Source organism: Drosophila erecta, unplaced genomic scaffold (genome assembly GCF_003286155.1).
Source record: "Drosophila erecta strain 14021-0224.00,06,07 unplaced genomic scaffold, DereRS2 tig00000021-arrow-pilon, whole genome shotgun sequence".
In the NCBI taxonomy this organism is placed as follows: Eukaryota; Metazoa; Arthropoda; class Insecta; order Diptera; family Drosophilidae; genus Drosophila; species Drosophila erecta.
In genome coordinates, this window is record NW_020825198.1 from 1,983,337 (window position 1) to 2,007,222 (window position 23,886).

The window sequence follows — 23,886 nt, forward strand, 5'->3', positions numbered from 1 at the left end:
AGAGCTGCCAACTCGTGAGGATAGGGTACACAATTTATTGTTAATAAAATTACTAAAGGCCTTGTGCTACTTTAATATCGATTCTTTCTGATATATTTTGTAATAGGTAAGAGGTGGTGTTTTGACAAACTGACTTTGAATATATTGTTTTAACGATATTCCGATAGACAATTGTTTACGATAATCCGCATTATCACAAGCAGATGGCAGCCCTATTCATCACCATGACAATCGGTGGCTTGTCCACTAGTTTTGAACAGCAATTTTTATAATATAAGCATAGTTTTAATATACTTAACCATGAGGCATGAGTGATACCGATACGGACGACACCGATCTGCTGCTCCTGATACAACCGAACTTCTGCGCGGAGGACAAAATGAGCGCAGGCGCGGCGGCAGATGCACTGGCCATGCCCCCGCCCCCGCTTCCGGCGTCCACAAGTTCGGCGTACCAGTTCCTGCATCCCAGCAAGAAATCGGAGCTGAATAGCATTAATGCCCGGCTCCAGAACATCGCACTGGATGCGGAGGGACCTCCCTCGGACATTTCTACCATTTCCACGAATACTGTAAGGAACGCTGGACGGCCAAACAGAGAGCTCCATGGCATGGTGCACTCCACGCCGAAGAGTGGGTCCGTTGAGCCCCTGCGCCATCGACCTGCAGACGATAACTTCCTTCTCGAAATTGACCACTACCTAGACGACAATAGCGCGCATCGCTGGCAGAGGCACGATCAACACCTGCACCACCGCAGCGATGATCATCTTAGGAACGAGCGGGTGGGGCAGGAGGGTCATCCGGGCACCTCGTCCCTGCCCAGCATGAAACTAGCTTCGTCCTCCTCCGGCGCTGTTTCTGTGGAAGCAGCCAGGGTCGATCGAAACAGCTTGAACGAGAACAAGATCATTAGCCTAAGTGAGCTCTGGGGCAAGAGTAGCTTGTCCAAAACTGTACTCGACAACAACTCTCCCAACCGATTATTGTGCAGCTCTTCGCTGAAAGAGGAACAACTAAGAAGGCAACATCTTGAGAAAACTGTCCACGCACTGCAGTCGCAGCTTCTGGAGTACCAGCAGCGTATCTCGGTGGCTATCGAGGTGGATCGTTCCAAGGATGTTGCTCTTACCGAGGCAGAACAAACTCTTCAAAGTCTCAACTACGAGGTTCAGCACCTGCGGGACGCTGTCCACCGGCTGGAAGCGGACAGGGGCCAGTCTCAGAGCAAGTTTGATGCACTGCAGAACGAGTTGTCGCAGGCGGTCAACTTGGCCACCAAGTTCCAGGAAAAGAATGATAAACTCGAAAAAGAGTTGGACCATTGCAGGCACGATGCCAATCAATGGGAAGAAAAACTGGAGCAACTGGAAATGCAACTCAACAGCAGCAAAAGAGCGGAGGAGCTGTCCCATGCCGAGCTTAATAAGCTAAGGGATAAGTTTGCCAAGGTGGACTACCAACAAGAAAAGGTAATTTCAAAGAAATTATACAAATTCTGACCATTTTTAAACACATTTTCTTATATATTAGCTAAAAGCGCGGATTGAGGAACTGGAAAAGGACAAGAACACGCTCACTAACCAAAAGGAAATGCTGCAGGAATATCATCAGAAGCAGAAAGCAAGAGCGGATTCCTTGGAGAGCCAGCGTAAATCCCTACAAGAAACTCTGGCCAACCTAACAGAAACTGAGGTTATTTTTATAACTCCCAAAAATAAATCCAATAATAAATTATTGCCGTTTGCAGACCAATCTCAAGAAAAAGCTAGATATACAGCAGAAATCCCTCAAGCAATACTACCAACAGCAAATGGAAAATGTCGTGGCCAAGAAGATGCAGGAATTCCAAGACCAGCTGGACAAGAATGAGGAGCATTTGAAGAACGAAGCTCGTGAGCGTGAACGTCTAATAGCCGAGCGGGCCGTAAAACAGCTTGAAATGATCAACGAGAAAAACAACCAGGAACTGAATCTCATCCAGGAAAAGCACAACGAGGAGGTGGAGCTGTACCGCCTCCAACTGGCGAATGCCTCGAAAAAGATCGATGAAATGGATCTCAAGCTCAGCTGTTACAAAACTAAGCGGTAAGATGTGAAAGCTCTATATGTTTTCTGGTAAAATACAAGTGTTTGCCATTCCAGTGCTGATATTGCGGAGAAGCTGCACGGAGTAATGGAGGCCCAATGGCAGCAGGCCCTTGCTATACTCACCACTCCTAGTCAGAACTCTCTCATGCAAGCCAGTGACACTGAAGGGGAATCCCCGGAGCTGAACAATGCACGCATGTATCCAGAAACGCCAAAAACCAGCAAATCGCAGCGCAGCAACAGCACTGAAAAGAATAACCTGGATGTGGTGGGCAAACGGGATCCACCCTCGCCGATGGACAAGCTGCAGGCCTACATTGAACTGCTGCTCAGCAAGTCGCCCAGTGACTTCGACAGACTAGACGAAATCCTAGCCATGACGGTTAAACAGGGTAGCAAGCAAACCAAACCAAAGAGCGGAAGTGGCAACAGTAAGCTTCCACCCTGGAAGTGCTGACAACGAGAGAAGCTCACGATAAGTAATATTGTATCTAGAGATACCTGTAGTTTAATAAGCATGAATCCCTCCTTAAACGGATGCTACGATGGACATTGTAGTTGTATATTTTTCTATGGAATTCTAAAAGTAAATAGTTTAGTTTTTGCAAAATATGATGGTTTATTTGATAATATCAACAATTGAAGGCAGCGTGGCATTCTTATGCAGCACGGGAAAAACAAAGACGAAAATGTAGTAATAATATAAAGTTTTGGTACAAAAGGTGTATTTTACAGCTCTATGAGACCTAAGCCTAGGAATCTTGTGATATATTCATTTTTCGGCAGTCGCCAGTGAATGTTGTATTTTTATATCTTTTAGAAGGATTCATTCTTTGATTCATCTGCTTTTTAGATTGTTTATGTGTCTGTCATTGATATGCTTTGAGTTGAGTTATTGAGTATGTTGTGTGTTCGAACCGATCGCATTCCCATTAACCTTATTTGTAGACGATTTGGGGGAACTTTGGGGCATTCCCATAGAGACCCTCTGATTCCCAAACTTGAATGTGAGACTCTCGCGTTAGCACCACCAAATGCTGATGGGTTGAGTAGCAGATGCTGGAATGAAGGCAGTGATTAGATTTGATTTTATTCGAATATGCAGCCACCTCTCTCCTACCTACGAATGGGCGATGTGCCCGTGGTCAGCTCACTGACGAAGCTCAGGTTCCAGCTAGACCAGAAGCGCACGAATCCTCCCTCCACGGCGGTGGCTATCACGTTGACACCCACTCCTTCTTTGATGTAGGAGTAGCACACGGCCAGGATGCGATCCTCGTGCACCAGGTGCTGCACGTACCGCGCGTTCACTGAGTGCAGCCTCAAAATGGATTTGCCATTGGGATTCACATTCACATTGACGAAGTCGTCCAGGTTCTCCTCCGTTACCTCAAAACATTCGTCGGCCACGTTGAGCGAATTGGGCCTGATGGCAGCTGCTGTGGGCTTTGGATCCGTGCTGGTGGTGGAGGATTGGGGCAATGTGTGTACCGTGACAATGTCTCCCAGCGTAGGACTAATTGCCACATGCGTTATGGGAGACTGATGAATCTCTGCCGGGCGGGCAATCGTGCGCACATAGCTCCAGCTGAGGGAAAATCAAATGAATACTTTCCTTAACAGAAGATTCACGTGTGGACTTACTCATTGAGATCCCATATGACGGCAATGCCATCGCGACCCGCAGTCACCGCGATCTTAAACTCCACGGAGAGGGTAATACATGTAATCTCGTCGGTGTGCCGCACCAGCAACATGGGTCCCAGCCAGTTGAGATCGGCACCGTCCCGCTGGAAAGCATCCGCGCCGGAAGAAGTGCTGGACGAGTTTACTGAGGAGGCAGAACTGGTTGGATGCAGGCTGCCGCCTTCATCTGACCTCTCCGATCCACCTACTCCGATTCCCTTGCTAGTCATCTTCCGGAAAGCTGAGTTGTACGACAGGCTGAATCCGCGGGCATAGCTCTGTCTGCTCTTCGCCGAGGCTCGCTGTTGGGAATCTAGTCCTCCGGTGCACTTGTAGACACTAATCCTTCCAGATTTATGGCCAAACCAAAGTTGATTCGAGTTCACATCGCACCCACAGGCGGTGATGTCGTCAAACGTTCCATTGTGTAGGAGGTTCTTTGGCTTGGCCTGTGGCTTGTTGAGTGGCTGGATCCTCACAATGCGATCATCGTAGCCCCAGGAGATCACGTTGTACGTATCCGGCTCAGCTCCCTGCATCACACTTGCTCTTCCAGGAAGAGCATACACCACGTTGGTGTTGCAGAAGCTTACCAGGTGCTCGGTGCCGGGTATCTTGTGGATATTGGCCCATGAAGGAGCTTTCAGCTGCGGCGAGCCAACATAGACGCCCCAGCGTAGACCTCGTACGGTAGAAACTATGGGTTTGTCCACCAGTGAGTAGTCCAGCGGCTTGGACGCCGGATGCGGAGACTTAAAAAGCTGCCTGGGCATCTGGCCATATGTCTTTACCATTGTCTTGACTGCTTCCCTTTCGATGGGATCGCTGATCTCGGAGTCCAGAAAAACGGCGTAAGTCTGTGGATAAAATCAGAAGAAGATAAGCATCTATAATCATTGCACAGGAAATCAACACTCACTGCTGGGTGAAACACATTGATGGCCTCCACGGCGCTCTCCCCGCTCTGTTTGTAGCCGAAAATCAGGTCTATCCAGTTATGAATCTGATTGCGTACCAGCTCCGATTCCAAAGCCTGGCGGTGGATTAGGACGAATAGCCGGGAGTCCCGCTGACTCCACGGTGGTAGTGAGACATCCTCCACCCGCTCCCCATTTTGTCGACAGCCGAATTTGAAGCGTTCGAAGTTTTCAAACATTTCCGGCAGACAGAAGAATTCCGGGATCAGTTCCTTCACATCCGTCGGACTATCCCGGCTAGCCAACGACCATGTGGTGTTCAGGGCATGGAATGTGCGATCCGGTAAATCGAAGTCGTTGTCCTGGTAGCGCAGGAAATAGCTCGTAAACGGAGGAACCCTCACCAGGAAGTGGAGCACAGTGCCGGAATTCGAGTAATGGGAGCTGTAGTGATAGGGCTTAAGGATCAGGGAGCCCATGGTGGTGTTGGTACTGTCAATGTACTGAAAGCAGAGAAGCCAGAAAGGTCAGCTTCCACAGGGTTGCTGGATAAGGTCGTAACATACTGTGTAGTTGCTGATGTAGTGCTTCTCGTTCTCCTCCAGCTGCACGGCAATGGGTCGTCCAAGTCGCCTGAAGTTGTGTCCTTCCCGCAGATCCAAAAACTCCGAGTTGTAGTTGGCCAGCACCCAGGGAAACACTGGGTACTGCATGAGATCGTTGTAAGTACGGCCGGAGATCTGGTTGAGGGTCATCAAGTACTCCCAGTTCGTCAGAAGTCCCTCGCGCCACTGCTGGGTGATGGCCAGTACCTTGGACTGGTCGGGCGTGGCTACGATTTTATCACAGAATACCTCGCGCATGATCTTCCAGTCGTCGGCGTTCTGCAGCGAGAAAAACAGCGACTTGTTGGTGTCCAGTAGAATCTCGAAAGCCGTCTCCTGGTGCTGGTAGCGCTTCAGCCAGATCTCGGTTATGTTGGAGATATCACAGTTCACGTTGAAGTACCGACACCGGTACGTGGCCAGGAAGTAGAGCTTCAGATCGGTGATGATGATCTCGCCCTCGATCTCCCCGTCCACGGGCAGGAATTTGGCCGCAAAGTTGTACAGGATTTGGGAGTTCAGCGATATGTTCAGTTGTTGATCATAGCTGGCTATCAGGTAATCCAGAGGACGCACATATGGCTCTAGATCCTCGTGATGTCCTTGACCCGGTCTGTACTCGTTCATGAAGAAGCGCCGATCGATGTCCAGGTGGCAGCGACGTAAACGAGTGTGAACTCGAGACGGTCCTTCGGTATCGTCCAGTTCCCAAGAGCTAAGCATTGGGTTTTAAGTTAGCTGCATTCTGTGGAGATTCTTCAAGCTCACTCACCATTCAGCTCTTTCATCAGAGTGCCAAGGAGCACCTTCGTGGGTCATGCGACGTATGATTTCCAGCCATTTGGTGTAGGTATAGGTATCGTCGTAGACTTTCATGTGACACATCAGAGCCTTGCGCTCAGCGTTCTAGAGAAGATCAAAGATATTATAAATGGGAAGGAATGGAATATCACGATCACTCACCTGCAGTTCTGCCACCTTTCTAGTGGTCACCATTGAGGACTCTACGCATTGCTGCACTAGTGGCTCAAACCTGTACACGGTCTTCTCCAGCAGTGTCTTCTGTTTGGCCGCCATATTATTACGGTTCTGATCGAGGCGATCTAGCTCATGGACCAGATTCCATGAGGAGTCATTTTCCTTGATTCCCAAGGCATCGCAAAGACGCTGCAGGTTTTCAATGGGCTCCGGCATGTCCTCCAGCAAGGAGAGCCAGAGTAGCGCCTTGATCATCTTAGCATCACAGATAATAGCCCGCTGGAACTCTTCCTGTTGGGATCGCCACAGGGCATCCACAATGTAGGAGCGCAGATCCCGTGGACGCGAAGGTTGAAGCCCCCATGCGATGAAGTTGTTGCATCGCTGATTGCTCGAGATCCCGTAGGAAACGAGCAGCTGGAAGAGGGCCAGCTCCTGGGAACTGGCCACATAGTTGCTTCCGGTGGTCTGGCCTACACCTACGGTGAAGAACTGGGTGCAGCGATCTATGAGGAGCTCCACCCGGGTCCGGAGTTCCGAGTGACTCAGGGCGGAATCGTTGGTCACTGCAACACGGAAACTGTTGGGCTCAAAGAACTTGGTAAGCCACTCCAGCTGAAGTTGAGCCTGGGCAGTTCGGAAACTTCGCATAATCAACTGCGGTTGCTTGTCCTGGTAGAAGGATAATAGGTTGAGAATATCCCAAACGAGCTAAGGCAGGATGAAAATGGATGTTAATAAAATTGCATTTGGCTCATTCAGTATATACCCACATTTATCTGGCCAACAGAACGCATTGCCCGCTCTCCAATATGGGCCAGTAGTTCCACAATGGACTCATCGGCATTGGATTGACCTACGCGTAAGGAGTAGATCTTGTAGAGGGCCTTCACCGAGCACTGCAGTAGTCCTGCGTCAATCAGACACGTCTGATCATCAGGATTCTAGGAGGAGATGAAGACCATGAAGACTCGAAGGAATTATGAAGGTTTCGATTGTTTACCTGCAGATACAGCCGCAGGAGCGCTTTGAATACCCACTGAGGTTCTGTTCCTTCCGCAATGGCCAGCAGGGATTGGAGTCCAAAGCGCTGGCGAATCCTTAGAGGTGCCTCGCAATTTTGAACATCCGTCAGGCTGCAATGCCTCCCGTTGATCCAAGCTAGACAGGCCTCAAACATGTCTGTGTCACATCCGTGGATGGTCAACTGGTTGGCCAAATGTAGAGGATACATCAACTTGGTGGCAGCGTTGAGTTCGCCACTAGGCAGACGCTTTGTCAGCACGTCCACCAACTGAATGATGGCCTGGCGCACGGCGCAGCTGCGCTGGTTGGCCAGAACCAAAAGCAGCTCCAGTTTCACGTAGTGGCGGGTGACCACATCCACCGATGAGTCCGGCAGAAGGCAAAGGAAGTCCTTCAGTAGGATGAGGAGGCGCTGCTGCAGTCGTATGATCCCCGGCTGATCATAAAAGTCCGTCTTTCTATTCGGCAGTGATGACTGACCCGAGCTAGGAGTACTGTGACCCGATGGCTGCCAGATTTTTCCGAGATGCAGATGCGGATGGATGCGCCTTCGAGCGATCTTCAGCGGGCTCCTTTTCGGACTGTTGGCACTGGTGGGATGTCGACGCTTAAACTTTAGACGCCATCGCGTGGCCTCCACGGGACTCAGCAGTCTTAAGGCGGTCTTGTTGAGATGCGAGCAGTCGGCCATCTGGTCCAGCTGCTCCTCGAATTCGTTGACAGCCTTCCGATAACCAGATGTGCTGGCGTGAAGACGTCGCAGTTTCTTGATCCGTTCCGCTCGCTCGGAATCCAGTTCCTGCGGCTGAGGATGCAACTGCCGGCGCAGCGAAGTGGTCACCCTGCTCAAATTGGCTGCCACCAGGGAGCGTTCCTTTGCCGGCTGTTGCGCCGTTAGGAGGAAGTAGAAGTGCGTACGATCGTGGGTCACATAGCAATCGCTGGGCTTGTGGAGCAGCAAGAGAAGTTTCATGATCTCATCCAGCATGGAAGAGTCTGGTGGCGATCCTGAAAACACGGCAAGAATCTGGACAAAGCACTCGGCGGCATAGGGTGAAATCTGAACCGGACTGGGTGACTCTATCACATAGACTTTGCAGAGATTGAGGAGTGCTCCCAGCAAACCGCACTTCTGAAGCTGCTCCATATTGAAGTCCCTTTGCGGATGCTTGTCCCTGGTGAGAGCCAGAATACAGCGGAATAGCATGTCCAATACATCGGAGTGGCTTGCTCCGGATCGGTGCCAGTCGGAGTAGCGCTGAAGCACGGTCAGCATCAGGCGGGGATATACCAGTGTGGCCATCGTGTTGTCATTTACATTAATGGAATCCCCCTTCCTGGTGATCAGCACCTGTGAACAGGCATTGTTCACAATGCTCCGGAGCAACTGGACATCCTTTGAGCACTTCTCCGACTTGATGACGTATCCAATTAGAGACAGGTAATCCTGACGCTGGAACTCCGTGTACAGCTGAGCATCCGAGTGCGCCACCTGCAACAGCAGATCCAAGGCCAAGGCCTGAGTACTTGCATTGCCTGTGAGCTCAACAATCTGTGAAAAGAGCATATTATACAAGGATTCTCGAGGATGCTAGTGTCAGACTTACCCTGGCGAATAGATACAGCAGCGTGGAGAGCCCACCGCTGAGGGATGTGGCCGACTGAAGGGTCTGCGGTTGGTGCTGCTGCAGTTCCCCGTACAGCATGTGTCCGTGGGGCTGCCCATAGCAGGCCATGTCCAGTTCCTGGCTGACATCGTAGCTCATCACCAGATCCGGCTGCTGGGCGGTGTACACTAGGACTCTAGCCTGTCTCAGCTGGCGCATGCAGTCCAGATGGTTACCGAAGTTTGAGGACGCCAGCTTGCCCAGGCTTACGAAGCCATAGTTTGGCTTCCAGTTGGCCACTTGGCACTGGGTGAATTCGGTGAAGTCCGGTCCCATGGCCGTGAGGTTCATTATCAGCAGCGGATCCACCAGTCGACGCCTGAAAAGGATCACATTCGAGAGGGCATACCGAGGGGCCGAAACATCCAGGGTGGATCGCGAGGAAGAGCTGCTCCCGGGACTCCTGGTCGGTTGTCCTTCACCCAGAGCCAACAGCTGGAAGCTGTGCACCCGGGTGATCTGGCGGAGATTGCGGAAAGGCAACCGCATTGTCTGTTGCTCCAGACCATCAAGGAATATGCTGATCTCCACCGAATCTCCTTGCTGCTGCAGTCCGAATACCAAATGCATCCACTTGTGGCGTGGCAATCGCAAATGCTGGAGCTGTACTGCGGAGCCCTCAAAATAGACACCTGCTGAATCCGGCGTAGACTGGTGGCCATTGAGCAGGTGCATCTGGCCGAAGCTGTTGAGCAGCGCCAACTTGGTCTGCTTGAGAGCATGGCGAATGGTTCCTCCATTGGCCGCCTGAGTGTTGGCCGATATTACGGATGCCGCATCTGCATTGGCATCTATATGCTCCTCCGCGCGAAGTGGAGCTAGCTGCTCGTTTGGTTTGACCAGCTCAAAGATAAGCTGCATGCTGTGGCTGATGTATATGCTGACCATGGCTTGGTTAGTTCCCAAAGAAAGCAGGTGCAGTTTCTAACGAAGATTGGGCTGAATTATGCTGTATTAAGATGGCTTATTCTCCAACTTACTGTTAGATCCTCTCCAGAGTAACGGGTTTCATCGTCGTTAAGCTGCATGGAGCTGCGATGCATCTGCTGCCCTCTTAGTTCCAGCCAGAGGGATAGGGTCAAGCCATCCGGTTGCCAAAGACGGGTCTGGGTCACCAGAAAAATGCAGGCAGCCCGAGTGAAGAGCGTGCTCGTTTGGCATTGCTGGTGATGCAGGCGCACCCGTTCTATCTGCTCGCTGACCAGCGGCTCCGAGGTGATCACAATCTTGCCGTCAGTGGTAATGGGAAAGTCCAGCTCCATGCAGGGCTGAGCTCTTCGAAGCGATCCGGAGGAAATGTGGTGCATGTGCCGCATCAGCAGATCCACGGGCGGTTGTCTGGAGGCCAGGATGGAGTAGTAGCACTGCAGCACCTCTGGCGTGTTCAGATGGGTGACCAACTCTAGGATCGATTGCTGTAACTCTAAAGGGTAACCAAATCAGGTATAGAAGGTCATTACCAGGGATACCATAACTCACCCCTCAATCTCGGATCGCTGCAGCTCAGAATCGGCGCGAATCCCCTGAGCAGGCATAGAGGACCGCCGAGGTAATCCCTGATGACGAACAGCCGGTTGGCCAGTTGGGTAAGGCTCTCTGTCCATCCATTTGGCTGCTTGATGCAGAGGAGGGATAGTTCCGCCAGCATTTGCACCACCAGCTGGCTGAGACCGTGGTGCATGATGTGGCTTCGATAGCGGGAGGATGGCTGAAACGGGGTCCACGACGATTCGTTGGCTGCCAAGACGCCGCCATTGAGCTCGCACTCGGACTCACTGAGGTCAGCGATTTCGCCATCTGCCTCGTAGCCCTCGTCGGCGGTGAGATAGAACTCGTGCTCATTCTCGCTGAGTTCCAGTTCGCTGTCGGCGGCGCAGCTCAAGGACGCCCGGGTGGAGAAGTAATCCGCATCCACGCCCGCATTCACCTCACTGGAATTGGGCCTCCGCCGCGGGGTGGGTGGCGTGGCCAGTGAGTTCTTGGCCGGCAGTTTGACGGTCTGCAATCTGGGCAGCTCCACGCTGCCGCTGTTGAAGGATCTGGCACGTGGTCGTGGCTGCTGGGAATCGCCGGAGGGGCTGTTGACCACGCCCGTCGGCTCCTGGTGGGTGCTCGATAGCTCGGCGATCTTGAGCAGGGTCTGCAGCGTCTGGATGACCGCATTGTCCCGGGCATGCTGTTCGCCGTGGTCCGACCAGTTGTCCGTGGCGTGGCTCAAAATGATGGCTCGCAGCTTGCGCAGGTGCTTCTGCATCTTCTCCACTGTGAAGAAAGTGAGATAAGCCACGGATTAGTGGTAGATATGAGCTGGTTATCGCCTCTATCCTCTATCTTCCGCAATCTGGAGCAAGTCGTCAGCGCTGGGCGAGCGCCAAAGCAAAAGTGTCGCCTCTTGTCTGGAGTGTATCTCGTTTCGGTGCCTATCTCTGTCTCTATTTGTAAATGTATCTGTGTTTTTAAGCGTATCTGTCTCAGCGATGTTGTAACTTGTGTACCCAGAAATTCAATCCCAGCGGGCAGAGCCTTGTAAATGCCGCGTATTATACTCCAGCCGGCCGACTGACTAACTGTCTGCCTAGCTGGCTTATAATTAACTCTCCTAGTCCGCAGCCACAATCACAACCACAACGCCCCGTTATTAGCCAGAGTCTAGAATCTAGAATCCGGGCTGGATTGGAGGTGAATGTGGGTGCCTTGTTCTTGTCCCACTTCTAGGGCTTCCCCGAGAGTGCTCGACTGCAGTGCCTTGTCTGTTTTCCATTGCCTATTGCTTATTGGCAACGCATTAGCCGCAGAATGCAGTGCGACCCACCAGATGGGCGGTTCACCATACGGAATATGGCAGGCAAGTAATGCCCTTTAATTTTCAATGCTCTACTAATAGGGTTCTTAGTATTTTATTTAGCTAAAACCAAAAATCTTGTAGTATTTGTACCTTCCGAAGAAATCCGAAGAAATGATAATACCTTTGTGCTCCTTTCGTTTAAATTTGTTATCTCTGATTATATATCATTGGAACTTTCTTTGTAGAACTAACTAGCCCTGAGCACCTTCGCATATCTCTCCACATGTGCAGCACACCCACTTTCCTTATCTTAAAGGTACTCAACCGAACAATCTCTGACACTTACCTTCTTCGTTTTGGAAACCCTTGATGCAGATGGCCATGGTCGCCTCGAAGAGTTTGAGCAAGAGTTTCTTGCATTCGCCGTTGGGTTCGTATAAGCAGAAGAAATCCGCATCGATATTAGCACGTGTCGGTGAGTTGGCACTTCCGCCGCTGCCTGGACTGCCACCAAAGAGGGAGCCCACAATGCTGAACAGCTTGTTGATTATGCCATCGGCTGCTGCCGCTTCCTGCTCGCTGGGCAGGATCAGGGAACTGCTGGGGCAGTCCTTGTTGGACTGACTGCCACGGATGTCGAAGAGCACCGTGCTCTCATCCGGTTCGCTGGCGAGAAGTTGCTGCAGGAACGAGGGAGTGGCCATGTCCCGCGAGTAACTATCGTAATTGTCAATCACAGATGCGTAATCCAATGTCGAGTCCGCGTAGTCCGAACTGGCAGCCGTTGTGACCGAGACTGAAGTGGAGCCACCGAGTGGCAGCTGCGAGACCAGGGTTTCCAATGAACTTGAGCCGCAAATGCCGGCTGTGGGCGTGGTTGCATTGGAGGTTGTGGTTGTGGTCGTGGTTGGCCCCATTGTGGCTTTGGGCAGCATGAGGAAACAGCCCAGAGCGTTATAGTTCAGTCTTAAGATGTCAAAGATGTTTTTGTCCCCATGTCGCAGTTTCTTCTCCCCCGGGACCAACTCGCACGTTGGCGTCTCCACCTCACCCTCATCCTCGTCGTCCAGCATTTCCACGGGTATGGAGTAGATTTTGGCAAACTCGTTGTAGAACAACTGACTGGTCTTCAGGAGCTCAAAGTTCAGGGTCCATTGCAGGGCGGTTATGTAGAGTATATCCGCGGGTTTGTGACCCTCCAGCTGGGCCGGATTGGGGCTCTCATCCAGCCAGAATTTGCCGCGCGAGTGCTTGGAGCACTTGTGCAGCAGAGCCTGGAAGAGCTGGGATGCCCTGTCACTGCTGTTCAGCTGCAGCTGGATGAGTCTCCTGCTCAGAGTGATCTGCTCCTGGCTGTTTTCGCCCAGAAAGGCTATGTTATCAATGCCCACCTTGATGAGATCACAGACTCCCCGCTGTAGCTCGGGTATGATTAGAAGATCCTGCATATAGCGGATGTTCTCCTCGTTGTAGAACGCTTTAACCAGGCGGATGTCACTCAGGTACATGACGAAGATGCTCAGGCATTCGTGCAGAGCTCTGTAGTTCTCCAACCTACTGGGCAACTGAGGGGGAGTGACCTTGCTCTTTTCTCTCTTGCTTTCGCCGCTTTCAACCAGCTCTTTGTACAGCCTGAAAATGGGTAAAGCAACCTCCGCTAGGATTCCAGAGGCCAAATCATAGGGTAGCAGATAGGCGATATGTTTCAGGTGCTTCAGGAAGAGCAACATTGCAGGTGTGTTCAGCAGGTCCTTGTAGGTATCCTTGTAGATGTTCAGCAGATCCATGTGAAATACAGCTGACTTCAGCTTATCCTCGCATCCCGGGCATCCCTGGGGATTCCGCTTCACAAAGATGGTGTGCAGCACATTATAGTGCAGGAACTTGTAGGCACACTTCTGATAGCTGCTGGATAGTTGGGTGGCCAGTTGCAGGCAGGTGGCGTAGTTCCTGACATTGTAGTGGCAGCAGCAGCTTCCAGTTCGGAGCAGACTCCTCACGCTATGCTCCTGCAGCTCTGCCTCCAGGCTGGGCAGTAGGTGATAGAGTTTTCCCTGGAAGTAGCAGCTCAGGGAACTGGCTCCCAGGCAATGCAGTTGACTGCTCCCTTGTCTTTTGTGCCGCGGATGTTGCTGTTGCTTTGGCATCGCGGTGGACGCACTGCTCTCCATGAGACTCTGCAGGTGCTGCTCCTGACGCGACAGATTGTCCGTCAGGCGTAGCAGCATCTTGTAGATATGCAGGAATATGGCAGTCGAGAAGTTGGTCGATTTGGCCGCCTCTTGCAACACCTCGAAGCAAGCATCAAAGTTCCTCACATCGATCTGGTTCAACTCCCGCACGCCATTATCCACCAGGTTGTGCAGGGTGCCAAACATAATATATAATACTCCATGAGCCAGGAGGGGACTCCTGCGATTGGCGGTCAGCGCGTAGAGTAGCTGCCCGAAGTTGCTGTTGAAGTCATGGACATTCGGCTGCTGTTGCTCCAGCACGTAAAAGTTGTTTACACAGTGGGCTATCAATTGGAGCAGTTCAAACTTAATGATCTCATCGTTATCCCCTGGTGCATCCTCCTCCAAACTGCCACACAAGTGCCCCAGTGCAAAGTTGTGGACCGTAACGCTTAGCTGGGATTCCTGCTCCGCATCTACGCACCTGGTGAGCAATTGGATGAGCAACAGGGCGAGTTCATCACTGCTCCTGGTTGTCCCCCTGAAGTCCTTAAAACCCGATTTGATTGCATTGGATATGTGATTGGGTAATTGACTTTTTTGTTGCTGCTGGCGTCTCAGCTTTTTGCTTTGCGAATTGAGGTAGAAACTTCCGATGAACTGGGAAATACTGGTCATGGGAACCAGCGCCTGGTTGGAGGAACTCCACTTGCAGTTGGGAAACAGGTTGATGCACAACTGGCACAGGCTCTTCTGTGATGCAATGAGCTGCGGGCGGAGAGGGGGAATTGATTAAATTCAAGTATTTTATTTCTGGGATGCCAGAAAAGCACGTGCCTTTATATCCACGCGCAGCAGAAAGGCCAGTAAATGATGGCCCAACTTATCGGTGAGAAATGTCCGCAGTGCGAGAATCTTGTTGCAATCACTGGGAGTACTGAGTATTAGCTGCAAGAAGAGGTATTATCTTGGTAGACTAAATCAGGAATAGTGGAATATGCTTAGATAGAAACCTGGGCTAGATTGTGCTGCTTGCGCAGCTGCTTGATGCACTTGTCCTGCTGCTCGGGCTCATGCGTCGGACTGCTTTCCTGAGATCTCTTCGCCTCGCTGATGATTTGATAGACCTGCTCCAACAAGTAGGAGCAGAGCTCCTCGGGCATCAGATTGAAGTGGCTGCAAATATAAACGATGATGTGATTAAAAGTAGAACTATACGTGTTGAACGATCATCTTACCTATTTAGCCAGGCATCTTCCAAGTTCTTATCGTCCAGAAACTGGAAGTTATACAGCAGCAGCCAGAGCCAGTGGTCCTGTGAGCACGAGAGCATGGGAGGAGGAAAGCAACCAGCGATAAGACCTGGGAATATCAATGGAATGGACGAAGGAGACCACACAAACCTTGACACTCGCATCTTCGAGCTCCGAGGCCTGCAGATACTGGCTCCACAGTCCGATCAGGGTGTCCAGCAGCAGCTGCTCCTCCTTCACCTCCATCCCGGCCATGGAGAATCACAGATAGTGTTGTTGCCCCACAGCAGGCACGTCGTAGAGTGTGCTCCGGCTGGTCAGCAGCTCCGCGGGCATCGGGCAACGTTGCGTGCGCTTGGAGCGATGAGACCAAACTGAACGTGTCGATCGCAGGAGAACGCCAGCTGTAATTGCGGAGCAGAGTCAGTAAATACAGTCTTACTTCCAAAGCAGGAAAACTAGTCACCAACGACTCAAACGCTATGATAACAAACCAGAAAATGTGTAGTTCAAACAGACAATAAGACAATTTACAGGGGTTAATGGTTAAAGTTTTGAAGTGAAAGGTGTAAATATCCCACATGAATAGATCTGATAAGTTCGCCCTATGGAGGCCGCACTGTAACTCTTTTGTGCGTGAGATTACGTGAAGAGATCAGCACGAAGAGGACGTGGAGTGGGCTGAAGAGGCCACCATGTTTACTTATTTGCCCAGAGGCAGTAGTCGGCCGGTGATGTTGATAATTCGGTGCAGAGTGGAGTGGAAACTTTGGCTGTTGTTGCGGAAAACTATTGAGATTGCTATTTATAGCGGATCGCATCGGATCGGATCGGTGGCATTGCATCTGGTTGGCTGGCTTTCGGTGGGTTGCCAAGCCGGTAAGACGATAGTGTTCGGGGATGGGACGGGTGGCTCAGGGGGTTTGGTGGAAGCGGTGGGTGCGCTGGTTGCAGTGCTGCTCCATTCGGGTAAACAGCTGGCGATGGAGCGTGTCTGTAACGGCCAGTGGATGCGAGATAAGCTCGAAACTATGGAAATCAGGAGGAGGAGACCATCTTCATTTCCACCTTATCACATTGAGCATTTTACATACACACAGCGCATTCAGCATTTGAACCACAGACACAACCACTTACACACATTTATCAACTGCGCAGCACCGAAATTATTCATCGCTGCGTTTATATATTATATAGGTATTTGATTTGCTACTAGACTAATGTGTAAAATACATCAATTTTTGGCCATGGCTCACCGCAAACAACTGCAAATGTTCTGCTATTTCAACGCGACATTCTGATGTATGGTTTCCTGAGCTCATCTGGCGCGGATTCCTGGACAAGGACACCTTCGAGCAGATCCTCGCCAGCCCACAGCGGACCGAGTTCAACACCAATACTCAGGTGAGGGCACTGGCTGTGACGTCAGCAGCTGGCTTATGGCTTATCAGGGCAATCCAGCAAATGTTCAAGAAATTACGTTTGTTAGTACTGCTGCAATTCCAACCACTTTGTTTTTGTTGACTCCGCTTCGCTGTGTTTGGCTTTTGTGAGCGTCTGAGTTTGCTTCTGTTGTTGTTGTTGTTGTGGCAGTCAGCTGGTGGCGAAACGCGTTCGGTGGTCGGTCCCACTATAAATCGATAACCAGGCGACGCGACCTGCACTGATACAAATTTGTAATCATTTAAGAATTTTAAAAAATACTAAGAAGAAGGAAATACTATATATATTTATAATTTGTAGTAGTGCATATGGGGCTTAACACAAATGTTATGTATAAATCAACTATAAACAACATAAAACTGGACTTTACTTAAACATAAAATATTTGAGTTACTTTGTATTTGTCTTTTGAAATATTCAAATAATCAAATAAGAATATTGCATTTTTGGCAAGCAGCTGTTTTGAGGAAGTTATCGAACTGGTTCGAAAGACCAACGGTACCTGTTGCGGTCTGCAGCTGTTCGCATTTCATTCTGGTTTGTGTTGATCTGGCGAGCAGTTTGTCCTAGTTGTAAACCGCTTTTATTATTTTAAGTACACTTAAGTTAAAATGCTCTGCCGACTGGTGGGAAACAGCAGCCTGGGCGCCCGATATTCCGCCTCCATCAAGGTAAAATCCCTGCCGGACAACGGTTTTTCTGGAGTTTATCTTCCAGCAGTGGATAGTCTAGCCTTTATCTCGGTTATCTCTTCAAATATCAAGTGCTTAATTAATCATGTGATTGCAAGGCGATAAACCAGTTCTCCAGCAGCCAACATATCAACAGGTGTTAATTCAAAAATTTCCAGAAATAGATACGTTCCATCTGTAGCTATACCATTTATACACTCTGTTTTGACTTAGTGTTTGGCTGCCAATTGAGATAAGGTATTATTTTGACGAATCTCACACGAGCCTTCCACTCTAAAGTCGCCCAACTGATAGCATTACCCCCCTGGAACAATCCAAGCGAATTAAAAATAGGCTAACTTACGTAACGACTGTGCACAAACAAGCCACACGAACGCTCACTTATACCATAGAACACCATCGCCCCATGGACAAACCGCTTTTTATGCTAATAGGCCGATCATTTGCAGGCTATTGCGTGCTACTCCACGTCCGGAAAGCAGCGGAATGGCAAGATCTACGAGTCCGCCATAGATGCTGTGTCCGATGTGCAGGATGGTGCCCAGATCCTGTTCGGAGGATTCGGAATCTGCGGCATTCCGGAGAAGATGATCAACGCCCTCAAGCAGAAGGGAGTCAAGAACATCACGGGTGTTTCCAATAATGGAGGTATGCATGGAGTTACAACATAATACTCTTACTAAATCGAATTCCTTTCCAGGAGTGGACGACACTGGTCTGGGTGTGCTGATCAAGCAGAAGCAGGTGGCCAAGGTGATTGGCTCCTATGTGGGCGAAAACACGGAGCTGGTGCGCCAGTATCTGGAAGGAGAACTGGCCGTCGAGCTGACGCCTCAAGGAACCCTAGCGGAGAAGATCCGCGCTGGAGGAGCCGGCATTCCGGCCTTCTACACGCCCACCGGCTACGCCACTCTCGTGCAGGAAGGCGGTGCACCCATTAAGTACTCCAAGGATGGCAAGGTGGAGATATCCAGCGAAAAGAAGCCTGTGAAGGAGTTCAATGGAAGGAGCTACGTGATGGAGGAGTCCATCTTCGCAGACTTTGCCTTTGTCAAGGCCCAAAAGGCCGATCCCTTGGGCAATCTGGTGTTCAACAAGGCGGCCAGAAACTTCAATGCACCCATGTGCAGGGCTGCCAAGATCACTGTGGCCGAAGTGGAGGAAATCGTGCCCATCGGAGCCCTCTCTCCCGATGAGATCCATGTGCCCGGCATCTACATTAACCGCATCTTCAAGGGCACCGACTACAACAAGCGTGTGGAACGCTTGCGCATCACGGAACCCAAGGATCCCAGCAAACCAGCACCCCCACCCAATCCTGCCCAAGCTCTACGTGAGCGCATTGCCCGTCGAGTGGCTCTAGAGTTCCATGACGGCATGTACGCCAATCTGGGCATTGGCATTCCCGTGCTCTCCTCCAACTACATCCCCAAGGGCATGAGCGTGATGCTGCAGTCGGAGAACGGAATCCTGGGCCTGGGACCATTCCCCACCAAGGACAAAGTGGATCCGGACTTGATTAACGCCGGAAAGGAGAGTGTTACCGTGGTGCCTGGCGCCTCCTACTTCGGCTCCGATGACAGCTTTGCCATGATTCGTGGCGGCCACGTGGATTTAACCATCTTGGGCGCCATGGAGGTGTCGGCCACAGGCGATCTGGCCAACTGGATGATTCCTGTGAGTAAATCTATCGTGACCCATTAAGTTTAATTACTCAAACACACACTGTTTTTAGGGCAAACTGGTCAAAGGCATGGGTGGAGCCATGGATTTGGTGGCTGCGCCTGGCACCAAGGTGATCATCACCATGGAGCACAATGCCCGCGATGGTTCTCCCAAGATCCTGGACACCTGCTCCCTGCCGCTCACTGGCAAGGGTGTGATCGACATGATCATTTCGGAGAAGGCTGTGTTCAAGGTGGAAAAGGGCGTGGGCCTGACGCTGATCGAGGTGGCCGAGGGATACACCGTGGACGACATTATCGCCAGCACTGGAGCCAAGTTCACAGTGTCGCCCAATGTGAAGACAATGGGTCAGATTCCGGTTTGATGAACCACGTGCGTAGTGTCCGAGAAGCTGCAATACCTCCACCTGAGTGATAAACGAGTGCATTTATTTTTTGTTGATCGTGTGACAAAAACTTTTATGTTGAATATATGGACCATATCAAATCTAATCCCGTCCAGCTTAGCCAATCGCCTTGGCCATGTCCTTCAGCGTCTCCGAGCGATGTGCGTTGCGCATCTGTTTGTTGAGGATGTCGAAGATGCGGTTGTACTTGCTGTCGCATTCCGTGCGGCAGGTGGCGCAGAACTGCGAGGACAGCACGTGGAGTGGACTCCGGAAGTACAGGCCCTTCTGCATGGTGAGGCTGTTCTTGTGGTGCGACACCATGTGCAGGAAGATCTCGATGAGGGCCAGCGTGACTCCAATGACGAAGTTGTAGCAGAAGAGCGTGGGCACCAGGAACAACAGGTAGTGGTTTCGGTTGTAGCCCAGGATTATGTTCTGCAAGGAAATACCATCATTTAGTAAGGAGTTCCATATTCCTAGTACGGCATGGACACCTACGCTGCTCACGCCATCCATTTGACAGTAATCCTCGCGTTCGTAGCCCGGTGTGACCTTTTTGGGAGCCCTGTTGGGAATGGCGGTGGCTGCCCCATGCCTCACTGTGTTGGCCAGCTCGTCGTCCACCTCATCGCATATGGTTCCACGGAGATAGTGCTTGGGTACATGGAAGTTCGTGTGTTTGCGGAAGTGCACCTTCATGACCTGGTCGTGGATCGGTTCGCCGGTCTCCTCATCGTAGGCGGGTCTTTTTTCGCGCACGGTGTCTGTGTAGAAGTACTCCAACTCACCCGTTTCGCAGTTCTGCAGGGTATTAAATGGAAACGTTAAGAGAGCAGTCTAAGAGAGCGAAAGAGAGCGCAAGAGAGCTGTGCGGCACTCGAGAATCGCGTGATCGAGGCTTTGTTGGTAATTTATGGGGCCAGCCTGGTGGAATTTGCAAGTCAGATTTATGAAGCGCAACTAAACATCTTTTAAAGGCTTTTGTCTAGTTTTCTTGTGGGTATCACAAATATCTGTACACCAGATTTAAGAGAACGTTTCTCTTAGGCTCTCTTCCCCATATTGTTTACGAAATGTTATCGTGGGGCGAAGAAAAGGTAGCAGAACGCCAGTGGAAATGTGTTTATATATCCCGAAAATAGAATCACGTACAGCTTTTCTGATAAGATCGGCAGATGGAACACCAGGGCGTATGAATAATGAACCTGAGATTACCCACCCGACTTCTTACCACCAACATGGCAACTTTGGTACTAACTCTAGGCCCCCAAAATCCACGAGGGCAAACAGAGCCAGAAATCAAGTAGTACTTATCAGTTGCGTTGGAAGTCGGGCTGATCGACAGACGCCGCCTTATCGTTACTATAAAATATGACGGGGAAATGGGAGGCTACTTCTCCCCTTCAGTCTGTTAAGGTGCAATTAAAGCTTATGAACGGCAGAAAATTGTAAATTGCTCATGCAATTACAGGCTTTTTCACTCAATTCCGCAGCCCTTTGTGTTTGCCATTGTGACACTAATACCTTGAGTTGCATAAGCACTGACTGGCTTGCGTGTCAAATGTGATTTGATCAGAACAAATATAATACAAATTGACGATCTCCCAGATCTCGGATGGCGATCGAATAAATTGAGTTATCGAGGAGTATCGAAGCTAGTTTGTATAAAACTGTGCATTTAGTCTAACTTTAGCTTGACAACTAGTGGGCATTATGTTCCCAAGATCACGAAGGCAATTACACACACAATATCTGTCAATTTCAGTACGATTACTATATCTAATATGCATACAACACATTTAATTACCTTATACTTAAAAGCAAATTAAAGTCTTCAAAACTAGATAGTTATCTGCTCATTTTTTAAAGCAATTTCTGGGAAAAGTACTACCAACACTACTTGCAAGGCAAAAAACTCAACAACTACTTGGAGAATATTCTATACTTTTGATGGGTTGGGATGATAAGTTGGCTACTCCCACTTGAGTTAAGATTATTTGAAACTCAAAACCCTTATCGAAATGCAAAATGAAATAAACAGAACACCTTATAATTGCAAACTTGATAAGTAAATTGTTAGTTGAGCCTGACTAATACTTATTTCGTTCCCAAGTCGCTTGAGAAGTTCATAATCTTATAATAATACCTATTAAACCGCAGGTTGAATGACACCTTATATAGAAAAGGGTCGGTTCTCTCCCGTTTTGATGACGAATATCATAGGCAAAGTGGCCTAATGGCAACCGATTTTTTGGTCAGCCCTTTCGACAAAAGACTGTAATGACAGATAAGCGATATGAACACAAAAACAAGGCCAGTTAATCAATGTGACTAGATAATCTACACTGTATTTTGCTTATGGCGTTCTTTTTCCGGCTTAGTGGAGTCACAGTTGGCTTAGTGCTGTGGTGTAATTAACTGAGATTGCGATATGCTTTAGTTAGACCCGGCATTTTATGGCACCCTAATTACAAGCCCGACAAGAACCGAAAAATCCCACTGATCCCGACGCTTTTTCCGTACATTTATTTGTTTTCCGACTAACCAAGATGGGTACAAGTCCGAAAACTGGTTTACAGATCGCAGCGCCCTTTTCTCTTTTTCCCGATTGTTTCTCGCCGCCTTTGGCACTTACCTTAATGGAATATCCCATGGCTGTCTTATATGGTTTATTTTCTTGGTCGGCGTCTGGCTTTGTTTTTAATTGTTTGATCTCCTCGGGCAACACTATTTTTTCACGCGAACCACAAACAAAAACTCACACAAACGACATATATCTGCGAATTTATATGCAAGTGCGAGTGTTTATATTTCGATCCACTGCAATTTGAATATTATATAGGCGAGAAAACTATACGATGGATATTTCGAAACCGGTTAAGCGGTTCCCCAGTTGCCCGTTTCAGTTGCTGCCCGATTATTATGTGTTTATTTTGGTCGGAGGGCGACCTGTTGGCTTTTCGATGCTTTGGGTGATCCGCAACTAAATTTGCATAGCCACTCGGTATAGTGACTCAAAATACGTATTTTCGATATTGGATTTTCACGCATCTCTCGCTGGATTCAAACTCTTTCCACACACGCACACCGAACAACTGAATCCGATTCGATGGGAGAGAAGTTCAGATAGTGTGACCGCTCATATGCCGCCTTTATATACCAGTTTTCGAAAAAAGCTTTTCGAAAGCTCAGCAAAAAGCTCTAAAAATACTGGCATCAAGCATGATTCAAATTACAATTCATTTATTTTGCTTCAATTGTCTCGTGCATTTTTTGTTAATATTGTAAATTTTCCAAAGATCACTAATCCTTTCTAATCCTTTTTGTTTTCATCGGATTCACACTTGGTCTTTTCAGCAGCTTCAGTATTTTGTTTCTCCTTACAGTCCTTCGCTTCCGCGTCCTTTTTTAGTTGTTCCTTCTTCTTGATGTCCTCTTCCTTTTTCTGACACCACACTTTCAGCTCCTCCTCGCTCATGTCCTGGATATTCTTCTCCTTGGGCGAGCACTTGGCATCTTTCTTTTCCTGTTCCTTCTTCTTGATGTCCTCCTCCTTTTGCTTGCACCACTCCTTCAGCTCCTCCTCGCTCATGTCCTGCAGACACTTCTCCTTGGCCTTCTCGGCTTGCTTGGCCTGGTTGGCCAGTATCGCATCGCACTCGCCTTCCAGTTTCTTCATGGTCTCCAGTTGGTTATCGCCACTCTCGGATTCTTCGTCGGCCTCAATGGATGCCTGGAGTCCTCCGTCCAGTCGACGTTCGTCGCGCAGCTCCACAGCCGTGCTCATGAGTTCCATAAACGAGAACCGATGATAGCCGAAGTAGCAGGAGTTCTTGTAGGGCAGGGCTTTGCCTGCTCCTGGTCCCAGCTTCTCGTCGGGTCCACTGAACTGGCGGAAGGAAGAGGGTCTCACAAACGGGGCCACGTCTATGCCATCGTGGTCGACACTGGTCGGCTGGTAGCCCTCATCCGGCGGATCCTTTGGTGGGCGAGGGGTGTTCGAGGGCTTGTTGCTCAGCTTGGGCTTATCACACAAGCGGCGCAGAATTGCAGGCTGTATAAATGCTCGAAGCGGATACCTCACCATTTTTGGGAGCACTTTCTTTTATAGATTTTTGTTTTTCAAGTTTACTGTTGCTCAAAACGGTAGATGTCATTTTCATGGGTTACTTTGTAAACTAAAAAGTATATCAAAAGATATACATAGCACTTGTAGATCACTCATCCGCCCTGATGTCTTAAAAATCCGAAAGCTTTCAGGCCGTCGTCGATGTAAGGTAAAATGTATATTTTGTGTGGGAGTATTGGCTAACTATAAATGTTGGACGCGGTGCGGTATTGTAGCTTTTGCTATAATATATTAGTAAATAAATTTATGATTGCTGATGAACTTTACGGGGGGTTCAAGCCGATCAGCAAACTGGTTAGGGCCCTCATTCGGGTTTTATTGTGTGCACTTAAAAGTGCACACAATATTTTTGGGCATACATTTCGGA

The 23,886-nt window shown here is 49.6% G+C and overlaps 5 protein-coding genes across 8 annotated transcripts; 2 read left to right on the top strand and 3 right to left on the bottom strand.

Moving 5' to 3' along the window:
- Nucleotides 1–17: 17 nt before the first annotated feature.
- Nucleotides 18–2,791, top strand: LOC6545962 (protein MLP1). The gene is made up of 5 exons (XM_001971194.3): nucleotides 18–106; nucleotides 168–1,471; nucleotides 1,533–1,694; nucleotides 1,750–2,087; nucleotides 2,145–2,791. Exons 2-5 carry the CDS (start codon nucleotides 308–310, stop codon nucleotides 2,545–2,547), a joined length of 2,067 nt encoding a protein of 688 aa, XP_001971230.1. The 5' UTR covers nucleotides 18–106; nucleotides 168–307; the 3' UTR covers nucleotides 2,548–2,791.
- LOC6545963 lies at nucleotides 2,685–16,817 on the bottom strand. The gene is made up of 18 exons (XM_001971195.3): nucleotides 16,438–16,817; nucleotides 15,332–15,585; nucleotides 15,167–15,243; nucleotides 14,942–15,104; nucleotides 14,766–14,876; nucleotides 12,101–14,696; nucleotides 10,449–11,231; nucleotides 9,950–10,392; nucleotides 8,910–9,893; nucleotides 7,280–8,854; nucleotides 7,050–7,220; nucleotides 6,262–6,987; nucleotides 6,071–6,204; nucleotides 5,260–6,013; nucleotides 4,696–5,196; nucleotides 3,735–4,633; nucleotides 3,211–3,678; nucleotides 2,685–3,149 (listed from the first exon to the last, which is right to left on the bottom strand). The coding sequence occupies exons 2-18, from the start codon at nucleotides 15,434–15,436 to the stop codon at nucleotides 3,029–3,031; spliced, it is 10,611 nt and encodes a 3,536-aa protein (XP_001971231.2). The 5' UTR covers nucleotides 15,437–15,585; nucleotides 16,438–16,817; the 3' UTR covers nucleotides 2,685–3,028.
- A 291-nt stretch (nucleotides 16,818–17,108) lies between these two features.
- On the top strand, nucleotides 17,109–19,493 carry LOC6546453 (succinyl-CoA:3-ketoacid-coenzyme A transferase, mitochondrial). Of its 2 annotated transcripts, none has more exons than XM_026976688.1 (4): nucleotides 17,109–17,295; nucleotides 17,751–17,964; nucleotides 18,017–18,993; nucleotides 19,052–19,493. In XM_026976688.1, exons 1-4 carry the CDS (start codon nucleotides 17,236–17,238, stop codon nucleotides 19,364–19,366), a joined length of 1,566 nt encoding a protein of 521 aa, XP_026832489.1. In that variant the 5' UTR covers nucleotides 17,109–17,235; the 3' UTR covers nucleotides 19,367–19,493. The 2 variants fall into 2 exon arrangements, with proteins under 2 accessions (XP_026832489.1, XP_001971233.1); XM_001971197.3 differs by having other exon boundaries at nucleotides 17,766–17,964.
- On the bottom strand, nucleotides 19,410–22,522 carry LOC6546454. 3 transcript variants are annotated; one of them, XM_001971198.3, is made up of 3 exons: nucleotides 22,026–22,522; nucleotides 19,889–20,191; nucleotides 19,410–19,825 (listed from the first exon to the last, which is right to left on the bottom strand). In XM_001971198.3, the coding sequence occupies exons 1-3, from the start codon at nucleotides 22,041–22,043 to the stop codon at nucleotides 19,505–19,507; spliced, it is 642 nt and encodes a 213-aa protein (XP_001971234.1). In that variant the 5' UTR covers nucleotides 22,044–22,522; the 3' UTR covers nucleotides 19,410–19,504. The 3 variants fall into 3 exon arrangements, with proteins under 3 accessions (XP_001971234.1, XP_026832491.1, XP_026832490.1); XM_026976690.1 differs by lacking the exon at nucleotides 22,026–22,522 and adding an exon at nucleotides 20,622–20,645; XM_026976689.1 differs by lacking the exon at nucleotides 22,026–22,522 and adding an exon at nucleotides 20,610–20,645.
- Nucleotides 22,523–22,634: 112 nt separating this feature from the next.
- Nucleotides 22,635–23,545, bottom strand: LOC6546455 (stress response protein NST1). Its single transcript, XM_001971199.3, has one exon. The coding sequence runs from the start codon at nucleotides 23,475–23,477 to the stop codon at nucleotides 22,704–22,706; it is 774 nt and encodes a 257-aa protein (XP_001971235.1). The 5' UTR covers nucleotides 23,478–23,545; the 3' UTR covers nucleotides 22,635–22,703.
- Between the last annotated feature and the right edge of the window lie 341 nt (nucleotides 23,546–23,886).